The 24,106-nt window shown below is 44.1% G+C and overlaps 1 protein-coding gene and 1 pseudogene across 1 annotated transcript; one reads left to right on the top strand and one right to left on the bottom strand.

Moving 5' to 3' along the window:
• Nucleotides 1-1,446: 1,446 nt before the first annotated feature.
• LOC147605023 (uncharacterized) lies at nt 1,447-22,559 on the top strand. Its single transcript, XM_086793865.1, has 9 exons — nt 1,447-1,712; nt 2,523-2,845; nt 2,955-3,007; nt 3,105-3,207; nt 3,512-3,564; nt 3,677-3,720; nt 20,935-21,229; nt 21,343-21,668; nt 22,006-22,559. Exons 1-9 carry the CDS (start codon nt 1,684-1,686, stop codon nt 22,493-22,495), a joined length of 1,716 nt encoding a protein of 571 aa, XP_086649991.1. The 5' UTR covers nt 1,447-1,683; the 3' UTR covers nt 22,496-22,559.
• LOC147605024 (uncharacterized) lies at nt 7,768-10,486 on the bottom strand (annotated as a pseudogene).
• Nucleotides 22,560-24,106: the final 1,547 nt, after the last annotated feature.

Below are 24,106 nucleotides of genomic sequence, written 5' to 3' on the forward strand. Positions count from 1 at the left end.
AGAAAGAAAGAAAGAAAGAAAAAGTCCAATCACCATTGCTCATATTTAGGAATAGAGTTGCCACTTAGGAATAACTTAAATACTTGTAGGACATTGAGACTGCGGTCATAACCTGTGGTGTACAAGCACACTTGCCTTTGCATAGCACTATCTACCACTTAGTCTCACTTTGACTAGTCTTTACTCACTTCTTTTAGCACTCTTTAAAACTCTAATCGGCCTTTCACTTGCATGCTCACGTGTGAGATTTTCATTGTTGCTGGTTTTTTTTTCAATAAAAGGCTTTACTTGTCTTCCATTGTTTTTTGCAGCTTTTGTTTCTACCGCGCCCGTGCGTGATTTAGGAAGGGGGGAATGTTCCACGGGAACACTCACGGGAACACGGATTATGGAAGGAGGCTGAAAGTAATTAATGCGAGAGAGCGGGATTGTAGCCATGGGAACATGAAGACGCACATAATTTTTTCATATTTTTGTGCCGAAGTGCAATGTAAATCGTTTTAGGCCAATATGGGTTCTAAATGAGAGTTCTAAGAGTATTAAAGCAAGGCTCACTTATGGGGTTGTCCGTCCATGTGTGAAAGAGACCTAGGGTTAGGGTTAGTGGCATCTCTACAAAAGAGATGTTAGCTAAAGAAAGTGGACGTTTTTTGCCATTCTCATAAGCTATTGAGTGAAGCTCTTGAGCTCTCAAGCTATGGTGGCAGCTCTCTAACTCTCTCTCTATTGTACTCTAATGAGCATCAAGCTCTAATGAGTATAGCTCCACTTCATTCTCTTAATCTGTTTTAGCACCATTGAAGTAGATTAATCTATGATTAGTTGAATGCTTCTTTCTTTCTCTTGTGTATGCTGCATGCTTGTAGTGTGTGTGTGTAGTCTCCATTGATGCAAGCTCTTGCCCACTTCTTTGGCAATAATGAGTTATTCATGGATAGACTCTCTCTATGAGCTTGTGGGTTTGTGAATGTTACATTCTCTGCTTGCTTAAGCTTGTGGGTTAGTAGATGCACGCTTATGGATTTGAAGGCATTAGGGAAAGCTAAGATTTAATCAATGTTTGAATGGGATTAAGAGATTGCTATGCATTGCTTGTTGTCTTGATTAGTGTAGTGGATTTAAGGGATTGAGAGATTGATTGAGGTATTGAATGGTTGAATCGTCAAGTGGTGGTTTGTGTATGTGAACTCTCCTTCATGGGATAAGCCTTCATGCACTAATCGGGTCGAGTCCTCGGATTGACACTGTATTTCTTAACACATTTGTTGATCGGTAGTATTCTATGAGCACTATATTGCACAGTAGAGAGAACCGCTCTACAGAGGCCTAGGACGTGGACTAACCCAAGTTAGGGTTATGGCTTAGGTGGGAGAGTTCACACATGGGCTAAAAGCGTTAGTAGGATGAAGTCTAAATTGGTTATTAAGAGCTTATAATTCAGCAAACGAGAGAAGTACCTTAAGGGAGACGAGAGATTTCGACACTACGTCGGGCTGAGTTAGGCCTTTCGTTTACGGTTGGGATAACCAGCTCTGTGCGTGTCCAGGTTCTTGGGAACTTGTGAGAAACTCCGTGCCCAACTAGAGTGGTGTCTACTGTGCTCATTCTAGGAAGCCCTCATCAGCGCCAGAAAAGTACCCATTCCAATGCGCAATCGCCTTGTTGTGGTGGCTCACGACAGACATGCTCGTATCTTCAGCCTTGCAATTCAGGTACACTCGATCTCTGTCTTTTCTATAATTGTTAGGGTTCCTTTCTCTGTCTAGCGTTTTAGGGTTATGGTTTTTTGTCATTGTGTTCAGGGTTTTGTCTAGTTTACGCAAAAAGGGCTATAGATTGGGTTTACGTTATCCTTTTTGTCTGAATCAACTCTAGGTTTAGGGTTCTGTCTTGATTTAGCATATGGATTTCTGTGGTGGGCATTTTTTATTGGGTTTGGGCAAATTATTGGGCTCTGTCTTGCATTAGTTCTAGGCTTGTGTCTGCCGACTGGCTATTTTAGTGTGCTGAGTGGATCCGCACGCCCCCCTTGAATAAAGCTTTGTTGTACTAAACCCTGCAATGACCCTTACTGTACGAGACACTACTTTTATCCTTCTGCATTGGCCCCACCTGTGTTGTACTTTCCCATCACATGGGACGTTTAAGTTTCGTACCATCCAGTTGCATCAGACCCCCTAGTACCCTGTGGCATTGGATCCACATGTGGTAGTACCATCCTGTCGCACTGGACATGTCCTTGCATTGGACCTACAGGTGTTGTATCATCATTGGACCCGCATGTATTGTACTATCCTGTGGAATTGTTGTACCATCCTGTGGCATTGAATCCACATTTGCTGTAGGATCCCGTTGCACTGGACCCATGTTTTACCATCCTGTTGCTTTTGACTCACTTGTGTTGTACTAATCCATCACAGTGGACCTTTTGTATTACAGCTTCTTTTTCTACATTTAATATTCTTTTTTGTCACTGCACATTACAATGGCCCTTGCTGATATTTGAAGCCAAATGCCAACAGTGGACAAAATACGACCACTTGGTTCGGCCTTTCAACCCATCCCCTTCTTGATTTCAGTAAGAAGGTGCAATCAAGGATCATATGGATTGGTCTGGGTGCTGCTGCTCCTTCAATTGCTTGTGGTGGGCCATCTTTGGTGGCTTTGACTGTATCACCTCATGATGCAGATACACCTTCGAACCCTTTGCACAACTACACATCTGCATTCATTTTTCAAGAAACTGCTAAAAATGGCAGTTTGAGTACAGATACAGGCAAAGATACAGCTCTTAGGGCAAGGGAAGAGAGTGCCAAAGAGGTAGTGCAGAAAAAGACTGCACAAGGTAATAATTAATTCATATTCTTTTAGAGTTACACGTGGTGTTCTTCTTAATAATCTACAACCCCTTTTTCCCTTGTTAATGCTAATTTTCTATTTTTTGTATGTTGTAGAGGCTCATACATCTCTTGATGGAGTTTCTGTCAAGACCAATGAAGCAGCCAAAGTAAGCAATGCGTGGCTCTTGATTGGATGTTTGTTTGATGGAAACATGGAAGTGCTACAAGAAAGTATCTGAAAGTGGTTACCTTGGGTTTTTAAAGGATTGCCCAGGTCTAGAGGTATTAGAGAACTCTAGAAGAAAACATATAAATCACCCAAACAAGGGAAGAATTCCTTGGAATAAGGGCCGGCAACACTCCGAAGGTACTACCCAAGTTCTACCCGTTTGTAGTATCGAATGTTGACATATATTTTCTAAGGATGGCTGGATGAATAGAGAGTCTAGACAGCTAGGAGGTGGCCTAAGGGAAATGACCATGGGAGAGGCCCTAGGTATTAGGTTGTGTATTTAGAGGTGATTGATCAAAAGGGTGTATTAACCTTAGAGGCAAATTCCCACATGGCAGCTAGTGGGTGGGTGGATTTAGCTCCTTCAATATACGTATCCTTCCGGTTTCTTTCTTAGTACTTCCTCTTTAGAAACTTTAACTTTTTAATTTTTTTGCAGAAACAAAACAATGCATTAGGGCAAGAACACGAGAGGCTATGGAAGACCCAAGGGTAAGCACATACTAGGCTTGTATTGCGTGTGATATGGGCTTTTATATCATCAATTTGCCATTTTATTTTATATTAGCAAATTGAGTTTATTTTATTTTTTTGAGTAAAACAGCTACGTGAGAGATTACGATTAAAAGCCAAGGGATTAACTCTAAGGTATGCAGAATCTTTTTTAATAGTTTACAGTTGTGTTAAATAATGGATATGGAGACTTGGTGTGGAAACATTTTCTTTTTCTTGAAATCAGGATGGCAATACGTGCTTGCCACGTGTGCAGCCAGAGCAAGGTCACCGCGGAACGTTTCACTATCGAAACAAAATGATGTTGAAACGATTTATTTTGGAACAAAACATTTCAACACCAAGTAGGTGGACAATGAAACGTTGGACCAAAATGATCATATACATATAATGTAAAGGTATTGGCCAATAGTTATAAGATAATATTAGCATATTTATCATCAGTAAACAAAGAAGACATACAAAGAGAAGAGAAAAGAACAAATAGGATGAAAGAAGGAAAGAGAAAGAATTATAAAAGCTAAAAAGTACACAAAATCACCACCTGTTTTCCCACATGAAACGATATGGTTTCAATGTGCAAATGAAACGTTTCAACATTGAAACGTGAAATGAGTTTCAAAGCCACCGAAACGAGTTTCATGGTGACCATGAGCGAGAGTCACGTAGGCACACGCTGCATGTGTAAGTTGTCTCTCCAGATGCCTCTAGATCCCTAGATTGGGGTATGCTTGAGAGGCCCTATGGGTGTGGTCCTTATCAGATAACCGGCATCAAGCTCGTTGATGAACCATAGAGCCCCTCAAGCTTATTTGTGAGCTTGAGATATAGAGGCATCTAGCAATATAACTCACACATGCAGTAAACCTGGGTGTCCCATACCATGAGGACACCCAAAGAGACTTGTCGTGTGGAGGAGGCTCTTCTAGAGTCTAGCATGGTTCTACCGTTCTTGTAACTAAGCTTGGAACTGGCTTATATAGACACATAAAAAGGTGCTATATTTAGTCTAATGCCTTTATTAACCATTAGGCCTCCCCTTTTGATGCTTTAACCCAACTTCTAGGTTAACTAGTGTCACAAGTACGAAGCGTGTGCACATAAAAACCGTATCCCATACATAACATCATGGCATAATACATAGCATCTGACAATACATCATCATACTTTGAAAACCATCGAAACAACAATATGAAAACTTGCACAAAATACAGCACTAGGGCCAGCCTCCCCTGAGGTATCTTTATTACCAACAGAGTGTTCAATACAAGAGAACGGGTGCCAGAGAGTAAACGCTCTTCAGACTGGCACCAGATACATCCAGAATATGATGAAAAGAAATCAAACAATTACTTGAGATTTCGATCTCAGGTTTCCAAGAGTTCCTTGCGCACAACCACACTCTAGTACGTGATCACACCGTCTAGCAGTGGTGCTGTCTCGAATAACCAGCCATGAAAACCTTGGCTCTTGCCACCCGAAGGTTCCACCCTTAGAGCCAGAGGCTTCCCTGTTATGTGAATGATCAATGCCATGGACAATCTTCAAACGTTGATCCAGAAGAGGCAGCCAGATAAAGAGTATGAACCAGGTAGAACCAGGACCAAGAATTATGGAGTACAGAATGCTATTTAGCAGTGTGAGACTAGGATCAAGGCATGGAAGAGATGGAAGGGCAGTTGGCTGAGAACATAAGCTGTCGGTTGTACCAGTTTAGTGTCGGCTGCATGGAGAACTGCGCCTGGGCATCTAATGCACAGTCGAACAGCGTTTAAAGAGTGATATGCGTTGAAGGCTGGCCGACCAGCAGTCTGTTAGAAGTCATCTCCTGTCTATATTTATACACTAGGGCTTCTGTTGTGGGTGTGCCTGCCCTGTATAAGGTGTTTTATCATTTTTCCTCACTCCCCGTATTTTTTTCCTATTTTTTCCATTTTTTCCATGGTGTGGATGGATGCCAGATGTTGGCAGGAGCTTTTGGTGGCTGGCCGACTGTCTATTCATCAGTCGTGTGGCTGGCCGACTGTCCATCAGCAAGCTTGGAGTATTTTTCTACTGGCCGACTTGCTGTATGCAGTCGTGGAGTCCTCTACTGCTGGCCGACTGCTTCATGCAGTCGTGGAGGGCCACCAGCGTTGGCCGACTGCTCACATGGGGCATATAAATAGGTCCCATGCCCCCCACCACTTCATCATTCAGTTATTTGCGGGATCTTGTGTATAGAGAAGAGTTTACACACCTATCTCTCTATGTTTCTTGTGCTGTCTATTTTCTGCATGTCAACCCAAGTTTGGTTATCATTTCCGCTCTCGTGATAGATCTTGGGAGTTTTTTTTGAGCAAGAGGGGGAGCATTAGGTTGCTGATTGGTGGACTGTTTTGGACTGTTTGGGAAGAGAAGGTGCAAGAGAAAGGCGGGCTAAAGGTGTTGGACAGTCACTTGCAGGTTTTACATATTTTTTTTCCCACCCACCTACCCTTTCAGTTTACTCCCCGCGATGGCAGATTTACTAGAGGTGGCTGAGAAGCACGTGAAGATTCCGACTCTCCCCACGTTCCCAGTGGATCGACAGTTGGACGGGTCCAATAACGGCATCTGGAAGGTCATGATGGAGTCTGTGCTGGAGTCATATGACCTTGCTGATTTCATCATCATCGGGGTTCCACGGCCGGAAGTAGAGGAAGGGGAGTTACTGTTGATGAGGAAGGACCGAGAGGCACAGGCACACATGTGGGATCGTGTCAACGCCAGGGTCCGGTCATTTATTTTCCTCAACTGCACACCACAAGTGATCAATCATGTAAAGCACATGACGCTGGCGAGAGGCATATGGGAGCACTTGGCGTCTCTTTACAACAGGGTATCACCCATGAAACGGATCTCCTTGGAAGTGCAGATGGGGGTTATGAACCCTGCAAAGTCCTCGATGATGCGGGAACACATTAACAAGCTACAGGTCCTTCAGCAGGAAGTCCTACAAGCTGGGAAAGAGATATCATCTGAAGACATGGCCATCACTTTGCTGTCCCACTTGCCTGCTCAGTATTCTGCTTTCTATTCCTCGTTGATTACAAGTGGCAGGCTCAGCATCATTACCTGGGAGGAGCTTGTGCCAATGGTCTTGGACCAGGAGAAACGTTTCACGAACCCTCCTCACAGCGGCAGTTCGGAGGCCTTAACTGGCCAACGGTCGAAAGGCCGGAATAACAACAAGGGCAAAGGGAAGGCTTCACCGGAGAAGTCTTCTGAGAAGAAGCCTGACTCAGAACGAGAGAAGCTGAAGGCCGAAAGATTCTGCAATGATTGTGGCGAGAAAGGCCACTATTGGAGGAAGTGCCCTAAGCGGACAGGGAAGAGTGCTGATTCCTCAGCCTCAGCTGCAAAGACTCCGGCATTTGTGCACTTAGAGATGATGGACTCCGACGCTTCATCATCTTCGAGCGAGGAGGCAGTTGGCTTCACCGCGAAGGATACCCGGGAATGGATTCTTGACAGTGGTGCTTCCAGGCACATGACTCCATCCCGTGACTTCTTTCTGGATCTGAAACGGCAGTCAGGTCGCATCTTTATTGGCGACAACTCCACTATTCCGATACATAGCGAGGGCCGGATGGAGATTATTTGACGGCAAGGGGGGCAAGCATGCTTCCTGTGTTCTTTATGTCCCTGCTCTGGGTTTTCATCTTCTGTCAGTGCATGAAGTATGCAAGATTGGCTTTCAGGTGGAATTTGAGGAGCATTCAGTTGCTCTACGGGACCGTGAGACTGGCCTGGTTGTTTGGGAAGGTGGTGTGGAGAATGTTATCTACAAGCTCTCTGCACTCTCCTCGTTGACAGGTTCTCAGGTTGGAGATTTGTGGCACTTTCGTTTTGGCCACTTAAATGTGGATGCATTGAGGCGAGCTTTTCGAGACCAGATGGTGGTTGGCTTGCCAGCCACATAGCATTTGAGTAAATCAAGTACAGCTGAATTTACAATTTCACTCACAGGAACCTTGATAGTACAGTCTATTACAAGGGGGTCGGCCCTTTCCAACCCTAGTGCAGTGTGCAATTGATTTCAATTTTCAGTTTCGTTAAGCTTCATTTTGTGGTGTCATTTTCAGCTTCTTTAATTGTGTTAATTGTTTAAGTGTAAGACAAGATTGTGCTCAGCCCCGAACAGGGGAGTCTCAGTGGAAGCGAGCAAAAACATGGATGATGGAGTGCTCACTGCTTAGTGGGCAAGCCGCAAAACCTGTAGACTGACCCTTGAGCAGTGAGGAAAAACATAAGTAGGAAGTGGACAAAACATAAGTAGAGAGTGTAAGAATACTAAGTAGCCCTAAGCCTTAGCAAAGCTCCCCTCATCCTCAGCATGATCAATGGGCTCCTCATCCTCATCTGCAAACTCCTCCTCTTCCTCATCATCATCATCAAACTCATAAGCCTCGGTAGCAATTGAACATGATGTCCCAACATGGCTAGAGGATGGCTGGCCATCCGTAGAGGGTGGAGCAATCGAAAGAGGCTCCAAAGCCTCATCTGCCTATGCAATAGCCTCTTGCAAATTTTGCAAGGCAATCAAGCGCTCCTCATCTTTTTCTTTGTTAAGCATTTCCAATGTGATCTTCATTCTCTCATAGCCTCTTTCTTTGATCTTGGAGATGAGCCTCAAGTTTGTGTGTATGAAAACAAGCTTCTTCGTATAAGAAGAGAGAAGCCTGTTTCTTCTCTTAGTATGAATGAGAGAAAATGTGCTCCAATTTCTTTCACGTGGGGAGGCACACGTGCCTTGAGAAAGCACCCTACGTGCAAGAGCTTGTAATTTGGGTGTGTAAGCCCCAAATGTCTCCCACCATTTCACACCCTCTTACATCTTTTGCAATGGGACGAGCAAATGTGTTGCTTTCTCGCTTATACTTGTCCAGCTCATCAATGAGATCTCCTTGCAAGGTCATATTACCCTTAGTGTATTTCTCCAACAATGTCATCCATCCATCATGCACCTCTAAGTCACTATCTTGCTCTTTTCCTTTCCATATAGGGTGCAAGATATAGCCCACATCATGCAATGGTGTGTGCATCATTTTCCATCTACCAATGCATAGGTCTTTGATCTCTTTCATCTTATTGGCCTCAATGCCTTGCATGTTTTGCACTTGCTCTACCATACAATCGGTAAGCTCATACATGAGGCCCATGGTTGCTCCTTCCCTGCCATCCAAGTGGAGAATCTTCAAAATGGGAGCGCATATCTTGACAATGGTTCTTGCCTCTTGCCAAAAAGATGCAGAGAACACAATGTCTGACACCTCAATTGCCTAAGGGGTCTTTGATGCCTTCATTTTTACAAATTTATCATCAGTCATCAGCTTGTGCACACCTTGCATACATCTCTCATCCAAGAGAGTGGCCAGCATAATAAAAAGTATGCAAACCGAGTTGCAGAAGGCTTCACCAAGTCCTCCTTGCTGAGTTTTCTAAACAATGCTAACACTGTGGACTTCCTTGTGACAAATGTGGCAACTTGAGTTGCTTGGTTTAGCACTTTCGCAACCCAAGAAATTTTGCCAATGTCCTCAAACAAGAGGTCCAAGCAATGGCATGCACATCTAGTGTAGAAAATGGTCGGCCACTTCTGTTCAACCAATTCCCCAGCCCGAACGCAATTCGATGCGTTATCCATGCATACCTGCACAACATTTGCTGGGCTAACCTCAATGATAATCTACTTTAAATGCTGGAAAATAAACTCCCTAGACTTGAACTTCCCAGATGTGTCCACAGATTTCAAGAATACAGTGCCATGAATGGAGCCTGCAAGAAAATTTATGATAGGCCTACGCCAAGTGTCTGACCATCCATTAGAGACAATGGTGTATCTATATTTTTTCCATTTCTCGTGCACACACATGATCTCATGATCAATGCATTTGACCTCATCCGCTAACTCAATGGTGCACAAGCAATGTTAAGATGGAGGCACATAAGAAGGACCGGCATGTTCAATTGCCTTCACCATCTCCAAAAAGTAAGGACTTCTCACTTTCCAATGGGGAATGTCCTCCACATAAAAGAACTTGTGCAGTGCAATGGTTGCTTGCTTTCGTGCTTGTACATTCCATGCATTTGCCAAATCCCCCTTCCCTTTAGTTATCTTTCTATTCTTACATGATGACACAACATTTGCACTACTGCTGACTTCTGTACTTCCCTGTGTGCCCATTGATGTGGACCCTACACCTTGAGATACATCTCCACCCAAATCATCCACCAAAGCATCTACAAAAGCCTCTCGGCCATGAACACTGCCACGACTGTCTACATGCAACTTCCTGCAAACATCTTTAACCTCTTTTGATACATTTGCACAAGGCCCCACACCATGGCCAACCAAGCCCAACATGTGTGCCCGAATGCGTAGCGGGCCTCTATTCCTTGTGTGTCCATTGATGCGGACCCTACACCTTGAGATACATCTCCACCCAAATCATCCACTAAAGCATCCACAAAAGCCTCTCGGCCATGAACACTGCTACGACTGTCTGCATGCAACCTCTTGCAAACATCTTTAACCTCTTCTGATACATTTGCGCAAGGCCCCACACCATATCCCACCAAGCCCACTGTGTGTGCCCGAATGCGTAGCGGGTCTCCATCCCATTGATGAGGGCAATAATTGCATTTACAGGTGCATTGCCCTTTCCCAAGGGCCTTCACTTGGGTCACATATTGCCACTCCGGACGCTTGGATCGGCCCATCTGTAAAAAGGGCGATTTAGACAGAACTTCGTTAGAGGTTGAAGAGGCCGGCATTGGGCACAAAATTGAACAAACTTGAGTGACGAGTCTTGAAGTCTGAATAAACAAATGTGTGCCAGATACAAAAGATAAGGTACACACTTGACAAAGTTCAAAGTTCAAACCGTGCACATAGTGGCCACAGCCCACTGGCAAGTGCACACACACACACGTGACACAAGGTTGAAACTTGAAACTTTCAACTTCAAGACTCACTATGTCACGATTGTGACTTAATCTCTCTTAATTATCCTTAATTATCCTAATCACTGTTGATCATTGAAAGGACACCAGTGAAGGGTCACAACCTATCACATGGGTCATCACCAAAGGACACATCTCTTCAAAGGGACACATCTATTGATTAAAGGACACATCTTTATGTTCAAAGGACATAACTATTTATTCAAGAGTCACACCCTTTCATTAGGGATGTGCCTCTTCATTTGTACCTCTTCAGGCCCTATTTAACAAGGCCTTGTGTCTCAATGCAAACAACACAGCTTTCTGCTCTTTGCCTCATGTTTACTCAAGTATTTACGCATTAAGATATTTAAATCATGTTTAATTAAGCTAAAAGCTTAACAGTGGTATCAGAGCAAATAAGCTCCAACTTGTAGGATGCCCACACCCGAAAAACCCTAACCGTAACCCTAAAAATCAAAAACCCTAAATCAAAAAATTAACCTTAAAATTAGGTATAGCAAGAGTTTTATGGAAGAATAGGAGAGAATGCCTCATCCAATTTTGACCCCTTTGTCCAATTTTACCCGATTAGTCATTTTTCGCCAAATTTGTCTACACCCAAAAAAAAACAATGGGAAGCAGAGACTCACACCAAGGTTGCATCCATGTGCTAGCAGGCTGCTCCGTATTCCCCTAGAGGTCGTGATTGCATCCTTCTAGGCTGAATCGTCGTCTCATCAAAAGGGCGCCACCTTTTGGGTTCACAAGGCACGATTGCTCATGTTAAAAAAAAAAGTGACGTTTTCACACAAAAAAAGAGCAACAAAAACGATTAATTTCTTTTAGCCTTATAATTTAAGGCTTAAGTGTAAGCCTTCCACACACATGGCCTTAACCAACCACTAGTCTGCTAATAGCCACGCATGTAGGCCGACCAGCATGTGTAACAAAAACACCAACGTAGAGGCATCTACATAACGGCCAGCCCCTCAAGAGCTGCCGTCCCCTGCACTTGCAAACGGCCAACGGGAAAAAAAAAACACGACGACAACCTTCACATATGCAAACACGACCAGCCCAAAGAGAATGAAGTAGGAAGAAAGAAAGAAAAAAGTTTTTACTCCACAACCAGCTTGCACGAACTTCAAAAAAAAAGAGTGCCCCCACACATTTTTTGTTTTTCGAGCCGGGGTCAGAGACGAACACGTTCGTTTCTGAGACTCGAACAGAGAAACGCTTTTGTCATTAGCTTCGTCGCCTCGGTCATGATGACGGTTTTGCTACGTCCTTAGGGCATGACCCCGGAAGACCCAGAGATTAGGCATGATAGCGACTAAGATCGAGGGAGCCCTGGTACTGTGGGACTTGCCTTTAGGCTCACCCACTAAAAACAGTGCCCCCACATACACAGTAGAAGTTTTCCTAAGTCTTCATTATTTATAGCTTCTGCTTAGCACCTAACTCCTGCAAAACCTACATTCAATCGGGCTTACCCAAACACACAAATCTCACGCGTGATTAGCCCATATACCTTGGTGTTTTCATCATTTTAAAAAAAAATGCAAAATACAGCACAAACAACAACCAGGACAATGTGGCACTTTAATGTACAAGAAAGCTACAATTCATCATCATACGGATACTACGCACTTCAGGTGTGCAAATTTGGATGTATGGTTTACATAGAAATGAAAATCCCCCTTGCTCTCTCTTCATCGGCAACAACCAGTCCCAGTGCTCTTGGTTCCAGTTGAACTTCCTCCGTCTACAAGATGGTATATAATAGCCTCGCTAGCTTGTCACCTACCTTCTCCAATTCACATAATGTATCTGCTCCCCCTACTTGTTGATGGTTCTCACTAGGGCCCAAAGGCATCAACAATCACAATCCCTGGAGCCTCAATTTGCAGAGTCTTCATCTTAGCCTACTACTACGGAGGACGAAACCCACCAGCCTGGCAATCCAACTCTAGCGGATTGGCAACAGGCTTTGCATCAGATGTAGCAACATTTTCAACAACTTCAAGAGTCCATGGCCACATTGGCTTCTGAGATCCAACAGTTGCAGACGGATCGCCATTCTCATACCAGTTTTGCACCAGTAGTTGACATTACAGCATCAGTACTAGACAATGAAGACAACATTCCCCCGTACCGATGCCAAGAAGATTACATTTGCCGCATCCTTACTTAAGGATACTGCCTTACTTTGGTGGAAATGGCGACAATATGTTGGAAAAACGGTTACGACGTGGGAGAAATTTGAGTGTGTGATTTGTAAGCAGTTTATATGTGCCAATCCGGACTTTCAAGCACGAACTCGTTTACGCCACTTAGATCAAACTAGTTCTTTGGCTTCTTATATCTCGCACTTCACTAATCTGATACTGGAGATTGACTCTTTGTCCCCAGCGGACAAGCTTCATGCCTTCATTGAAGGTTTAAACCACACACTTCGTACCGATGTGCAAAAGTACAACCCTGTCGACCTTGCTACTGCCATTCATTATGCCGAGCGTATAGCAGATCTGAATCCGAATTCTCAAACATCGGCCTCTCAAGGTTATTATGGCAATGGTTCACATATGGCTGGTGAAGGTTATTAACAATCCTCATCGGACAACTTTCAATTTTGACCCGACTCCCCTTGGCAACATTTGTAGCAACCTTGTCGACAAGAAGGGTCATCTTTTAATCATTCTCAGCGTCAACAGTTCCTTCAACCACGTGCATCTGATCGTGGATGGGACTTTGGACGTGACCAATCTCGCACTCCTCGTCTTGCGATAGCTTCATCTTCTCGTGAACAACAAAAAATAGGATTGTGCACAATTTGTAATGGCAACCATAGATGGTTTGAATGTCATGTCCTAAAGGACCCAATGCTTCTTAAAACCGTAATGTGGAATCTTCAACTTCAGAAGACAGCTCCGATAATTCAAAAGGAAAACATGCAGTAGCTTATGCACTTCATGTTAGTCCTAACCTTGACACAGATATAGCAAACTTTATTGAGTCAGTTGATGACAACATCGAGGGTTCTTCCAGCGTGACTTTAGAAGAATAACAAGATAATGTTGAAAAGACCTTGGATTCTTTATCTCAAGATGATGAGTTACTAACGACGATGGACTTCTTTGAAGACACAGAGATTACAAAAGCGGATATAACACTAGTTTCATTCTTATCCACATGGGATGACATGGTTGTTATGTTAGAAGTCATCTCCTGTCTATACATATACACCAGGGCCTCTATTGTGGATGTGCCCACCCTTATTAGGTGTTTTCTCATTTTTTCCCACTCTCCGTATTTTTCCCCACATTTTTTCCATTTTTTCTCTGGCTTGGGAGACAGCCCTGAGGTGGCAGGATGTCCTTGTCTGTAGCCGACTTAAATTGTATGCATTAGTCTACTTGCTGGAGGTGGCTGGCTGTGTATGACAGGTCGTGGACCTCACAGCTGCTGGCCGACAGTGCTCAGCTGGCCGACTGGTGTTGCTGCTGGTCGTGGAGTTCTACAAGTCCTGTCGGCTGCCCATGAGCAGGCGGACTGCATGCTTGGGGCCATATAAAATGGCCCCACAGTCCCTTGCCAGTATTGTATCATTCCGGGATTCTTCTTGTGTATATAGGGCAGAGTTACACGCCTCTCTCTCTCTCTCTCTTGTGCTGTTATTTTCTGCATTGCGTTTTGCTCTTATGTTCCCAGATCTGGTCATCATCTCCGCTGCGTATTCTGACATGGTATCAGAGCCTAGGCTCTAGATAGTTCTTGGGATTTGTGTGAGCAAGAGGGGGACTGTTGTGTTGCTGATTGGTGGACTGTTCGGAACTGTTTGGGAAGAGGAGAGGCTAGAGGACGGCGGGCTGATTTGCTGGACAACCACTTGCAGGTGTAAGTTCTTCTTTGTTCCCACCCACCCACCCTTTTTCAGAGTACATCCCCGCAATGGCAGATCTGTTAGAGATGGCCGAGAGGCATGTGAAGATCCCGACACTCCCCACGTTCCTGGTGGACCGTCAATTGGACGGGAACAACTACGGCATATGGAAGGTTATGATGGAATATGTTCTGGAGTCTTACAACCTCGCTGATTTTGTCATTGTTGGGGTTCCACGGCCGGAAGTAGAGGAAGGGGAGTTACCGTCGATCCAAAGGGACCGGGAGGCACAGGCACAGATGTGGGATCGTGTCAACGCCAGGGTCCGTTCGTTTATCTTCCTCAACTGCACACCGTAGGTAATCAATCATGTAAAGCATATGACGCTGGCCAGAGGTATATGGCAGCATTTGGCTTCTCTTTACAACAGGGTATGGCCCATGAAGAGGATTTCCTTGGAAGTACAGATGCGGGTTATGAGCCCTGTAAAGTTGTTGACGATGTGGGAGCATATTAACAAGTTGCAGGCTCTTCAGTAGGAAGTTCTTCAGGCTGGGAAGGAGATATTGTCAGAGGACATGGTCATAACGTTGCTGTCGCATTTGCCCTCTCAGTACTCAGCATTTTACTCCTCTTTGATTACCAGTGGCAGGCTCAGCACCATCATGTGGGAGAAGCTTGTGCCTATGGTCTTGGACCAGGAGGAACGATTCACGAACCCTTCTCAGGGTGGAGGTTCGGAGGCCTTAACTGGCCAACGGTCGAAAGGCCGTAACACGGGCAAAGGGAAGGCTTGATTGGAGAAGTCTTTTGAGAAGAAGTCCGTTACTGACCGCGAGAAACTAAAGGCAGAGAGGACCTGTAATGATTGTGGCGAGAAAGGCCACTATTGGAGGCAATGTTCCAAGCGGAAGGCCGAGAAGGGTGAAGATTCCTCAGTAGCAATCATGAAGACTCCGGCTTTTGTGCACCTGGAGGTGATGGACACCGATGTTTCATTTTCTTCAGGTAGGGAGGAGATTGGAGGATTCTCCGCAACGGATACTCGGGAGTGGATTCTAGACAGTGGTGCTTCCAGGCACATGACTCCTTCCCGTTCAGATTTATAGGATCTCTGCAGGTATTCCGGTCACATTCTTTCTGGGGATACGGGATACATCCACTATCCCAGTTCACAGTGAGGGCAGGTTGGAGATAGTTCCTGATGGCAGAGGGGGGAAGCATTCCTCCCAGGTGTTGTATGTTCCGTCACTTGGTTTTCATCTGTTGTTAGTGCATCGGCGTACGGGTGGAGTTTGATGAGCATTTTGTTGCTCTCCGGGACAAAGCAACAAGTCAGGTGGTTTGGGAAGGCGGAGTGGAGAATGGAGTTTACACAGGAGGGGGATTGATGGATGGAGTCCGACTCCACGGTTGGAGTGACTCAGTGTGGGGAGGAGATTCGGACACGAGGGGATCTACTTCAGGCCCAGGAGCAGTAAGAGGGAGTCATCTTTTGCCTTGTCGACGACAGAGGCAGAGTATCGGGCTGCTCGTGATGGTGCTTGTGAGGTGGTGCGGATGCAGAGGTTGCATTGCAGGATTGGACTTCCACTGGAGGAACCCATGGTCATCCAGAGGCACTTTGTTCGTAACAGATCGTTGTTGATGACATCTTGCTACAGTTCTGTTCGACGGAGGACAGTACGGTGGACCTCTTCACGAATTCGCTATCTCATGATTCGCTTAGGTGGCACCCCAGCTCCATGTGGTTGGTTTCACAGCCAGGAGCTGAGAGGGGGTGTTAGAAGTCATCTCCTGTCTATACATATACACCAGGGCCTCTATTGTGGGTGTGCCTGCCCTTATTAGGTGTTTTCTCATTTTTCCCCACTCTCCGTATTTTTTCCCATATTCTTTCCATTTTTTTTGTGGCTTGGGAGGCAGCCCTGAGGTGGTAGGATGTCCTTGTATGTAGCCGACTGCAGTTGTATGCTTTAGTCTACTTGCTGGAGGTGGCCGACTGTGTATGACAGGTCGTGGACCTCACAGCTGTTGGCTGACAGTGCGCAGCTAGCCGACTGGTGTTGCTGCTGGTCGTGGAGTTCTACAAGTCCTGTCGGCTGCCCATGAGCAGGCCGACTGCATGCTTGGGGCCATATAAAATGGCCCCACGGCCAGTATTGTATCATTACAGTATTGTATCATTCTGGGATTCTTGTGTATAAGAGCAGAGTTACACGCCTCTCTCTCTCTCTCTCTCTCTCTCTCTCTCTCTCGTGCTGTTATTTTTTGCATTGCGTTTTGCTCTCGTGTTCCCAGATTTGGTCATCATCTCCGCTGCGTATTCTGACAGTTATCAAGCAAGAGGATAAAGTTTTCAACATTCCAAATAATTTCACACATTCTTCTAACAACTTGGATGAGTACTTTACTACTATGAAGCGGAACACTTCAACAGATAATATTCAAGTATCATTGAGAGAATTCATGGTTGAACCTTCAGATTCTTCTACATCGCAATATAGCCAAGTCAACTTCAAGCCCAACATTTGGAAGCAGACAAAGAAGAAGATATTAAAGAATGATGCTACAACTTGGGATTTAGCATTTAAAGCACAACAGTAAGACAATAGAGGAAACGTCTTCAATATTTCTCAGTGCAAGCTTCACCACAAGCATAAATGACCTAATGACGAAGATCTTCAGCAGCAGAAGTCTCTTATTTAGCCGGAGTCTTATTTTAAGTGGGAGGGAATGTCACGATTGTGACTTAATCTCTCTTAATTACCCTTAATTATCCTAATTACTCTTAATCATTGAAAGGACACTAGTGAAGGGTCACAACGTGTCACATGGGTCATCACCAAAGGACACATCTCTTCAAAGGGACACATCTATTGATTAAAGGACACATCTCTACGCCCAAAGAACATAACTATTCATTCAAGAGTCGTATCCTTTCATCAGAGATGTGCCTCTTCATTTGTACCTCTTCAGGTCCTATTTAACAAGGCCTTGTGTCTCAATGCAAACAACACAACTTTTTGCTCTTTGCCTCATGTTTACTCAAGTATTTAAGCATTAAGATATTTTAATCATGTTCAATTAAGCTAAAAGCTTAACACACTAGAGAGGGAAGTGAGAGCACAGGCAAAAAAAAGGGGGGTGCAGGCTGTCAAGGGGGGCGCAAACAGAAAAAAGGAGGACAAAATGTGCACTGTGCAGCGGCCAGCCTACAGGCTACAATCGTGGGCTTCAAAGTTCAGCTTTTGAGTTTTCTTACCTTAAGGCTTAGCCGGCTGTCGCTTAAGTGCTTGGCAGCTTGCTTAAGGCTTAGCTGGCTGTCGCTTAAGTGCTTGGCAGCTTGCTTTGAAGTTTGCTTTGCTTGGGGCCTCAACATGATGTGCCTCTCCATGAGTGTCTGGCACCCAAGTATGAAAGGGAAAGATTGGTAATTTCGCAGCATAGGCGGTTAAAAACCCCAAGTAACAAACTACTGGTACGATTTATATGTCAAGTCTTGAATATCAAAAGAGGGTACGCCGCGCAGCGCAACAACATGCACGTCAAATTGGCAGCCAAAAACCAAAAGTTTCGAAAAAGCCCCAAATACTATGGCACCGTACGGAAAAGCATTTCGGACGTTGGCGGACATACGGAATTCCAAGCAAACGCGTACAAAAAAAACTATGCTGTACAGCAGTTGACCAGCCGTGTAGAGAAGCCAGAAGGGGTTGCTTGCTAAGAGAGAGAGAGAGAGAGAGAGAGAGAGAGAGAGAGAGAGAGAGAAGAATCACCTTTGCCTGTAGAAGCTAGGGAAGCTATATGACAGCCCAGCAAGGAGTTGGGCCTTGGCCAACCCTCAAGAGCTGCTTTGCATGCCCAATCGACACCTATGAGAAGCCCAGGGTGTTCCACCTCCAAAAAACAGCTGGAAAGGGGGGAGCCTAGCTGATTTTGGCCTACCCCTCCCAGAATAGCAACTCGTGGGATCTATTATGGTATGATGGGCTGCCCACCTTGAGTAATGGCCAGGTTTCATTAAAAACTAGTCCTTTTGATTTCACACTTCAAAAATTGTCCGGCCAAACTTAAGTGTATGTGAACACTTTATAATTTGTCCGCCCAAATTTAAGTGTATGTGAACACCTGCACTCATAAACCTTAGTATAATAAGATATAAGCTGTAAAGTGAGTTTGGGGTCACTTACCACCTGCAAAACACATAAGACCACTGCCTGAGTCCCAAACAAGTGTGCACACACGCGTTCACAGGGTTTCCATGTGTCCCCAGAGCCCATGGACAATCACAAGAAGAAATACTAGGCATTGTCTAGGTAGTCAAGACACATGTCAAAACACACACAAATGCTTTATGCATAATATTCTGGATTCCATCTCCCAACTTATTCATCCTGTATTGAACTTGTCTCGGGCATTGCCCATATAGGTATAAAGAATGCTCACGAGGATGTCCACCCTTCCATGAGACTTCATCAACATGCCAAGAACTCTCACCAGGGTATCCACCCTTCCATGAAGCCCTTCCACATTTACTGAGTCATGCCAGGAACTCGCACCAGGATATCAATCCTTCGATGGAGCCCTTCCACATGTAACCAATTATGCCAGGAGCTCACACTAGGATCTCAATCCTTCCATGGAGTCCTATTGCCAATCATGCCGGGAGCTCACACCAGGATCTCATTCCTTCCATGGAGTCCTTCCACATGTACTAAACCATGCGTGGAACACACACCAAGGTCTATACCTACCCTTCCATGGTGTTAATCCACATGTGCATAGTCAGAGAATTGACAACTAGCCCTAGGTTAGTCTTGTTATTAGGCTAGGGATGTAACACTTACCCTCGCCTATCTTTATGGTGATCTGCAACTGTCTCACTAAATTGGGGCTCACAAAATATGAAGTGTACACACTGTCGAACACAAGGATTGACCCAAAACTTGTACTTATAGTACAATTATGTCCACATGCCACCTTAGTGTGATGGGTGCACGTGACGTTGCCTCTTGCTTAGATCGTTGATGAGAGTTGCATAGCCTCTTAGTAGTCTATCAATATTGTCTGATACTTGTAGAAGAACTCCTCATTGAGTCAAACTTCTTCATGGGTATGTTGGTCCTGGAATTTGCAATGTTTGTGCCTTAGTTGACGAGAGTTGCCTAATAGTCTATCAATATGCCGGATACTTGTGGAAGAACTCCTCACCGAGTCAAACTTCTTCATGGACACCCTAGTCCTGGAACTTGCGATGATTTTGCCATGCTTAAAGTGGTGGAGAACAATTTCGTATGGGATCAACACTTCTACCTCGTCAAGAACTTCTTGTTGGGGCTCATGTGGAATGGCAGGAGGAGACAGTTCCACATATGGCTTCAACCAACTGACATGAAACAGGACGGGTATAGTCCAACCAAGCTTTAGAAAGATTTATGGAGACATCATTGATCTCTTAATAATAGGGAGTGGGCCGAAGCTTCTAAAAGATAACGATAACTTTGGGTATCTCTTGTTCACCTCTTTCAAACATTGCTTCAGAATCTAAAGATACATCCAATGCACTCTCATAAAACTTGAGTATTTAGTAGCTTCTTTGGCATAGGCCTCTAGTGCCTTGGTCAACTTGTCCGTGAAAGTTCAAAGATTCCAAAACTTCTATCTTTGGGCAAATGAGAAATTGTCTGACTCAAAAGAGACCGAAAATGTTACTCAAAGGCCACCTAATATGGTGTCTCACCAATAGAAGAAGAAGGATTTTGCAGTGTAGGTGATGAAAAAGAGAAGCTTGTGACAGGAGGGAAAAACACAGCTAGAGATGTTCTTAGTAGGCATTCCGTGATTGAGGTGAGGAAAAAAATTAGCAGCATAATTATTAAAACAGTTGTTGTCAGGTACTTGAAGGAGGAGAGTCTACTTGTTTAAGTGTAAACATGATTTTGTGATGATGATGAGCTTGACAACTATTGGGGCAGAGCAGCCCAGATTTAAAACAAACAAGTGACTATCATGGGGCTTGCCAGTAAACCAATCCCCATGACCATTTGTGCTTGAATTGCCAGCCCCTGATGGGTATTGGAAAGCCATTTTGGAAAAAGGTAAGGTTGATGTATCCTTTCAATTTTTAAACTAGTAGTTTTTGCTTTATTTGTCAAATGGTTGGCGTAGACATGACCCTGATCAAGCCAAACGGGTAGAAGGTCCAGCCCTCATGGGTCATCATTCCTGGCTGGTCCAGTGAGGAGGCATGAATGGTGAGGGTTTTCTTGGGACGTGGGAGTGCGTTAGTTTGGACTTTTACATCAAAGTTGGTGCATAAAGGGTACCCTGCAAGTCTGGTTTTTGGTGAATAAAGGTGTGTAGAAGTTATTGCAGAGATGTTTTAATGTAAGCTTAAGGTTTTTTTTTGCATAGCTGGTTTCTGTTATTATGTAGGTTGAGGTGGTTCTGTTGGTGTTTGCTTCGGGGTATTGATTCAAACATGTCTTCTGCAGCTCTGAGACCAAGCTGAAAATAAAGACTGCTATTATGAACCTATGGGATGCAAAGAGGATTGTCAAGCAGAGGCAAGAAGCCTGTGTGGTAGAATGGGAAGAGATGATTGCGGATGCAGCTAGGAGAGGCAGTGATGGGGATGTGGTGTACCGATGGGACAGCTATAATACCATATGGGGGGAGCTAAGAGATACATGGAAGGAGTTGCAAAGACGAAGAGCCATGATGGGCAACAAATCAGCTGATCATAGAATAAAGATTTCTAAAGCAATTAGAGCCAAATGGGCTGATCCTGTAAGGGAGAGGCATGTGTCTCTTTTTTGACTGATAGGGTTGCTATTTTAAACTGGCTTTATCACATGCTTTTGGTGTTTGCCTTTTGACACTTTATTCTTACATGATATCAGAACTATCGCAAAAGCGTGCACGACGGTTTACATGCATACTTGTCAAGTCGTGGTGCACAGCCTGCGGAAAGGAGCAGCAGAAGAAAATCTAAGAGGGCCAATGGCAATAAGCAAAGTGGCATCTTCCTACTGGACGACGATGATATTGACAGTATAGCAAGGTCAGAACAAAAATCATCTTTGATAAAATTCAATCCAGCCAAAAAGGCTCCCCGAGCATACAAAGATCCTTTGACCCAGAACAAGCTTGAGAAACTTAAGCGGATGCGAGCTAGTCGCCTCTCTGTCGAGGAGATGAAGCGTAAGGACGTGACTGAACGGGCCAGGTATGATTTTTTAAAGGCCTGAGGTTCCATGTTCCATTAGTTTAAATCTTCAAGACTATGGATGTGCAGGTGTGTCTGCTTGTCTGTGTGTGTTTATGTCTGTCTGTGTCTTTGTGTTTCTGCATGTATGCATATCTGTGTATTTATGTTTGTATGCAGGCATTTATGGATGTATCTTTTTTTGTATTTATCTGTATGTGCATTTGTGTATGTATATATGTCTGTGTTCATGCCTGTGTGTTAGCATGTATGTTTGTATCTATATCTTGCGTGCTTAATAGTCATTTCTTTCTTCGGTATTCACAATGGTCCTCAGCTGGAAAAAATTTGCAATCAGGGTCCTCATGGCTGAAGCAAAGAGAGCTGCAAATGCCCTGGAAGCAACAGCAGCCAATGATAAGAATGCAATAGCTCCACTTTTAGAAACACGACGACTTTTGGCAGAGGCAGCTCGCTCTTTTGAGACTGCTGGGTTGGGCAGTTATGGCCTCAATGCTGCTTTACTGGAGGTTGAAGGCTTTGAAGAGACTCAGCATAATGACTCACGTTCTATCGGGGCGGGTTCTGGAACCAAGAGCTCACAACAGGAAGTCTCCTGCACACAGTCTGTTTTGGGCGCGCGCCCACCTTCAAATGAGGAAGATCTCCTCTCCAAGGAGTCATGTCAAAGAGTTTCTTCTACAAGAGCTGGGTGCTATTTTAGCTCTACTGTGGTGGTGCATAATCCCATGCAGCACTATGTATGGTCACAACATCGAATACCATTGTATACTGGCAAAATGAGGTCAAGGTTTGCTAAGCTTCGCAGGAAGAGGTGGATTATGTAAATTAGGAGGAGGCTGCTCTAACATATGGTCCAATTTGATGCCGTATATATTTGATTTCTGGTCACTGCCTTTTAGTGTGTGCATTTATCTCAGCTGTAGTGGATCTGTGGACGCTTTTAAGCATCTTTAGGCTCTGTCATAAGTGTTGTTTTCAGCGAGCTTGGGTAACTGTATTCAAAAATGCTTTCCGCATGCCTGACAACTCCTATTAAAGTGGTCATCACCTGTAGAAATGAAGTACCACTAGTACTCCCAACCTTCTCAAGATGAAAAAGATCAGGTGAAGTGACTAACACAGTGTATGCTGGTTGCTGGATAACCTAGCAGGCATGGGAAATGCCCCTACCCTACTAATGGAGTCAACCAATACACGACAGAATTCAGTTGTGAAACATTGTATTTACGAGCCACATGAAAATCGGAGACTCAGCCTAAGTAGAGCAATGGTATGAAGCTTTGTAACACACTACAAATATAATGCTTCAACCTGTAATCAGGAAGCATTGTAACACTACTTTAAGAGTGTTTTAACCTATAATTAAGCTGTCATCATGAAGCTTTGCAAATTAAGGCTTAACAAGATCTTTATTCTTGGCATCTCCACCCATCATTACATATCATTATTATTGAACCAAGTAGAATTTGTGGAACTTTCCTCACATTATCAACATAATAGAAATATGGTTATTGTTCTACCAGTCGAGCTTGCTAGCATTGCCTGAAGTTGCAGTAATAATGAATCAAAAACCTCAAACTGGGCAAAGCTTGTTGGTAGAGTAATGGTTAATTTAAAGCTACAAGGTTCTTTTCCATGATGTATTGAGTTTAACCCTTGTAGGAGCCATAAACAAGGGATGTGAAATACATAGTATGGTTGCTTAAACAGGGGAGTTGTTCTTGGCAACACCATGGTCAATGTCTACATCAAGTGTGGCTTGGCTACCACACTTGGTGTAATCCCACAAGAACCTACTTGTGAAATGAGGGGAAAAAAATCAATTCTAGAAGTTACACAGAACCTTCGTTGAAAATTGTCATAAGAACCTTTCAATGTTGTAGCCAGCAAAGCATCATCATGCTTGCCACCTTGCCCAAGGGAATTGGCGTTCAGCTTTGTTTACCCCAATTGGAAGTTAGCTAAACTAGCAACATGGCTATGAGATAGGTAAAAACTTTCTTGAGATAGGAAATCTTAAGCTACCACATGTTGGGTTAGGATTGTCCTTCTCGACCACTGAACTTAGGGATCACCCTTTCTCATGGGACCAACCTCCTATCGTAATGGGTGTAAACCATTAAAATCACTAAGTTGTCTTTTCTCATGTTTAACCTGATTAAGATCCTACTCTTTCTTTTTTGCTCTTGTTTTTCTCATAGCACTGGTTGCCATCAATTTCATTTGAGGGGGATCCTTCAATTGTCCTTTCTTGCTTATTCCTTTGCTTACGAGTGTTGAGCTCCATTATATTGAATTAGAGTGGGACAGTCAATTTTTGTCATCTTTTCATAATTTTATCATGCATAGTACCTGTAGATGTGAGCTTGGAGATGTGAACTTATAGTCGTGAACCTAGCAAGAAAAAAAACTATGTGAAACCATTTTTGTATCTG

Source organism: Cibotium barometz, chromosome 60 (assembly GCF_041138505.1).
Source record: "Cibotium barometz isolate CiBa-2024 chromosome 60, ASM4113850v1, whole genome shotgun sequence".
In the NCBI taxonomy this organism is placed as follows: Eukaryota; Viridiplantae; Streptophyta; class Polypodiopsida; order Cyatheales; family Cibotiaceae; genus Cibotium; species Cibotium barometz.

Bases quoted from the DNA above. Each gene is read 5' to 3' on its own strand.
- LOC147605023 (XM_086793865.1), top strand. From the start codon at position 1,684: ATGCTCGTATCTTCAGCCTTGCAATTCAG. The intron at 2,846-2,954 runs GTAATAATTAAT...TGTATGTTGTAG, and splicing joins GCAGAAAAAGACTGCACAAG to AGGCTCATACATCTCTTGAT. The intron at 21,669-22,005 runs GTATGATTTTTT...ATTTGCAATCAG, and splicing joins GACGTGACTGAACGGGCCAG to GGTCCTCATGGCTGAAGCAA.